This window comes from Homarus americanus, unplaced genomic scaffold (assembly GCF_018991925.1).
Source record: "Homarus americanus isolate GMGI-L3 unplaced genomic scaffold, GMGI_Hamer_2.0 scaffold22920, whole genome shotgun sequence".
In the NCBI taxonomy this organism is placed as follows: domain Eukaryota; kingdom Metazoa; phylum Arthropoda; class Malacostraca; order Decapoda; family Nephropidae; genus Homarus; species Homarus americanus.
The window spans coordinates 1-2,500 of NW_024742489.1; the positions used below are offsets into that span (position 1 = coordinate 1).

Consider the following 2,500-nt stretch of genomic DNA (forward strand, 5'->3'; position numbering starts at 1 on the left):
TAACATGGATTTTCAGACGCTCCGTATCGTCCCACTTTCGACAAGAAATAAGTTGTTGCTGTAGAGACAACTTTAGGAGTTCGTTGAAAAGTCAGTGCTAACGGTGGATTTATTTTGGGTATAAATTCTAGTGTGACCTTAGCTTTAAACAGCTGTATGGAAAGTGCAGAGTAACGAGATTCTCTCCTTGAAAAATAATTATTATATCTTTCCATTTGTGTGTTGGCTCATGTCTGTCTGTACCAATTGTTGAGAAAGGTGCTGGCGTCCATCTGGTCTATTATTAGGTAATATAGTGAATAGAATACCTCGAATAAATAAAGTTTAGTACACCAATTATTCAATAAATATTTTTATCCTGTATGTTTTTCCTTTTTACTCATATAAAGGACTCTGTGTATCCTTCAACCAATTGTCTTAGACTTCTTTAACATATGCAAGTATTTAAAAGAATAACGTCTTTAATTTTGTAATGGAATTTTAATTTAAATGGATCGAATGCGCTTCATAAATGATGTCTATTATAGACACACGCATATAACTTTTTTAGAAAGTATTTATACGGTATTCAAGAACGTGTATTTTACAATGGAAAAACGCGAGCTAAGTTAGCATTTTTGTTTTTGTTTTTTAGATATTGTTTGAATTATGACGTTCTCTGTACACGAGAAGGTTAAAAGTGGATGCACCACCTGCAATATTGGTGTTTCATAAGGATTCACTCACCCACTCTCATCTCCGTGCGGTAGAGACACACATAATACACACACGCAGCCGTAGTGGTGTGACAAAGGGTACACACACAGGTAAATGGTTGGGTAGCGGGATTAGTTGTGTTCTGTAAAACACTGGCACATAGTACACACACATATAAATCAGTACTTTTACACACACACACACACACACACACACACATGGCTCACTGATTTCTTGAGTGGACGTCGCCAGGCAGTGAGGTATCAGGGCTTGGTCTCTACATTCCACCACCTCACCTGCGGTGTTCCCCAGGGGACCAAGATGGGACCACTGTGCTTCCTCATCCTGATCAACGACGCTCTATGGAAGTACGTGGATGACTGCACTATAGGGGTTTCAGTGGACAGCACCGCACCAGACTACTCATCGCTACAAGGCACCCTGGACAGGCTACAGGCATGGACTACGGAGAACAAGGTCACTATCAGCCATACCAAAACCGTAGTCATGCACATCAATACCGCCACCACTCCAGTGCAAGCCCCAGCAGTCACAGTGGGTGCCCATCCTTTCCAGCTGGTGCAGTCTGCCAAACTCCTGGGTGTAACTATAGACAACAAACTTGATTGGAAGGCCCATGTAAATAACTCAGTCAAGGCAGCCTCGTTCCGTCTCTACATGCTACGACGACTTAGGTCACTTGGGACACCCACGCCAGAGGTGAGGACCATCTACAACGCCTTTATTCTCCCCAAACTTACATATGCGTCACCAGCCTGGTCGTCTTCTCTCAACTCCACCCAACAACGTCAGTTAGAGAAGGTACAGAAAAGGGCCTGCAGAATCATTCTCCGCGCAGAATACTCCGGCTACACCAACGCTCTCTCCACCCTGCAAATGCCATCCCTCAGTGACCTCCAACACCAAGCACTGGAAAGGTTTGGCAGTGGACTACTACACCACCCTCGTCATCGCCACCTCCTGCCACCTGCAGCCCCCCACCCAACTCGCACAGTCCGCCACTACAACAAAATACAGCCCATAAGAGCACGCACCGATAGATATAAGAATAGCACCATCCCATCTATTGTTAAAATAATAAACAACTCCTGATTTATGTACTGTACAGCCCTGTAAATGTATTCAATGCATATTTTATCATTATGTATAAATCAAATGTAAGTCTGTATATTTTCAGCCACCGGCTGCAACTCTATTAATAAACCGTTTATTATTATTTTGCACACACACACACACACACACACATAATGGGAAATGGATAAATAACATAAGAAAATATTTAAGGTGTAAAGTTTTATTGTATTTTTTCGTGAAGAGTAAAAAAATATCAAATAACATACATCAGTATAATTACTTCAGTAACTTAATATCTTCCGTAACTACGGCCACCACCAATGGAACCTCTCTGACCAATGAAAGAGCCACCACCGATGGAGCCACCACCAATGGGTCCACCGAAGCCACCACCGACGGAGCCACGACCAATGGATCCACCGAAGGAGCCACCACCGACGGAGCCACCAAGGCCCCTGGAGCCATAACCGCCACCAATAGTTGATGAACCAACGAAGCCACCAATGGCCCGAACGATATTGACACCGCGACCACCAGAGCCATAGTAGGAACCACCATGACCTCCTGAAGAGATCACAGGTGATCCAATGAACTCATGGGAGTCGAATCCGATACCACGAGAGATGCCTCTGTTACCTCCGTGTGAGATAAATCCGCCTCTAGTGCCATGATGGTAGGAGCCACCTGCCATGCACGATCCAACCAGGAG

At 44.1% G+C, this 2,500-nt stretch overlaps 1 protein-coding gene across 1 annotated transcript in view; it reads right to left on the minus strand.

The window, feature by feature from the left end:
• Positions 1-1,995: 1,995 nt before the first annotated feature.
• Positions 1,996-2,500, minus strand: part of LOC121876945 (keratin, type I cytoskeletal 10-like) — a 767-nt gene continuing 262 nt past the window's right edge. The window contains exon 2 of the mRNA XM_042382526.1: positions 1,996-2,500. This exon is cut by the window's right edge and continues 30 nt beyond it. Within this exon, the coding sequence (XP_042238460.1) occupies positions 2,081-2,500 (420 nt within the window). The 3' untranslated portion in view covers positions 1,996-2,080.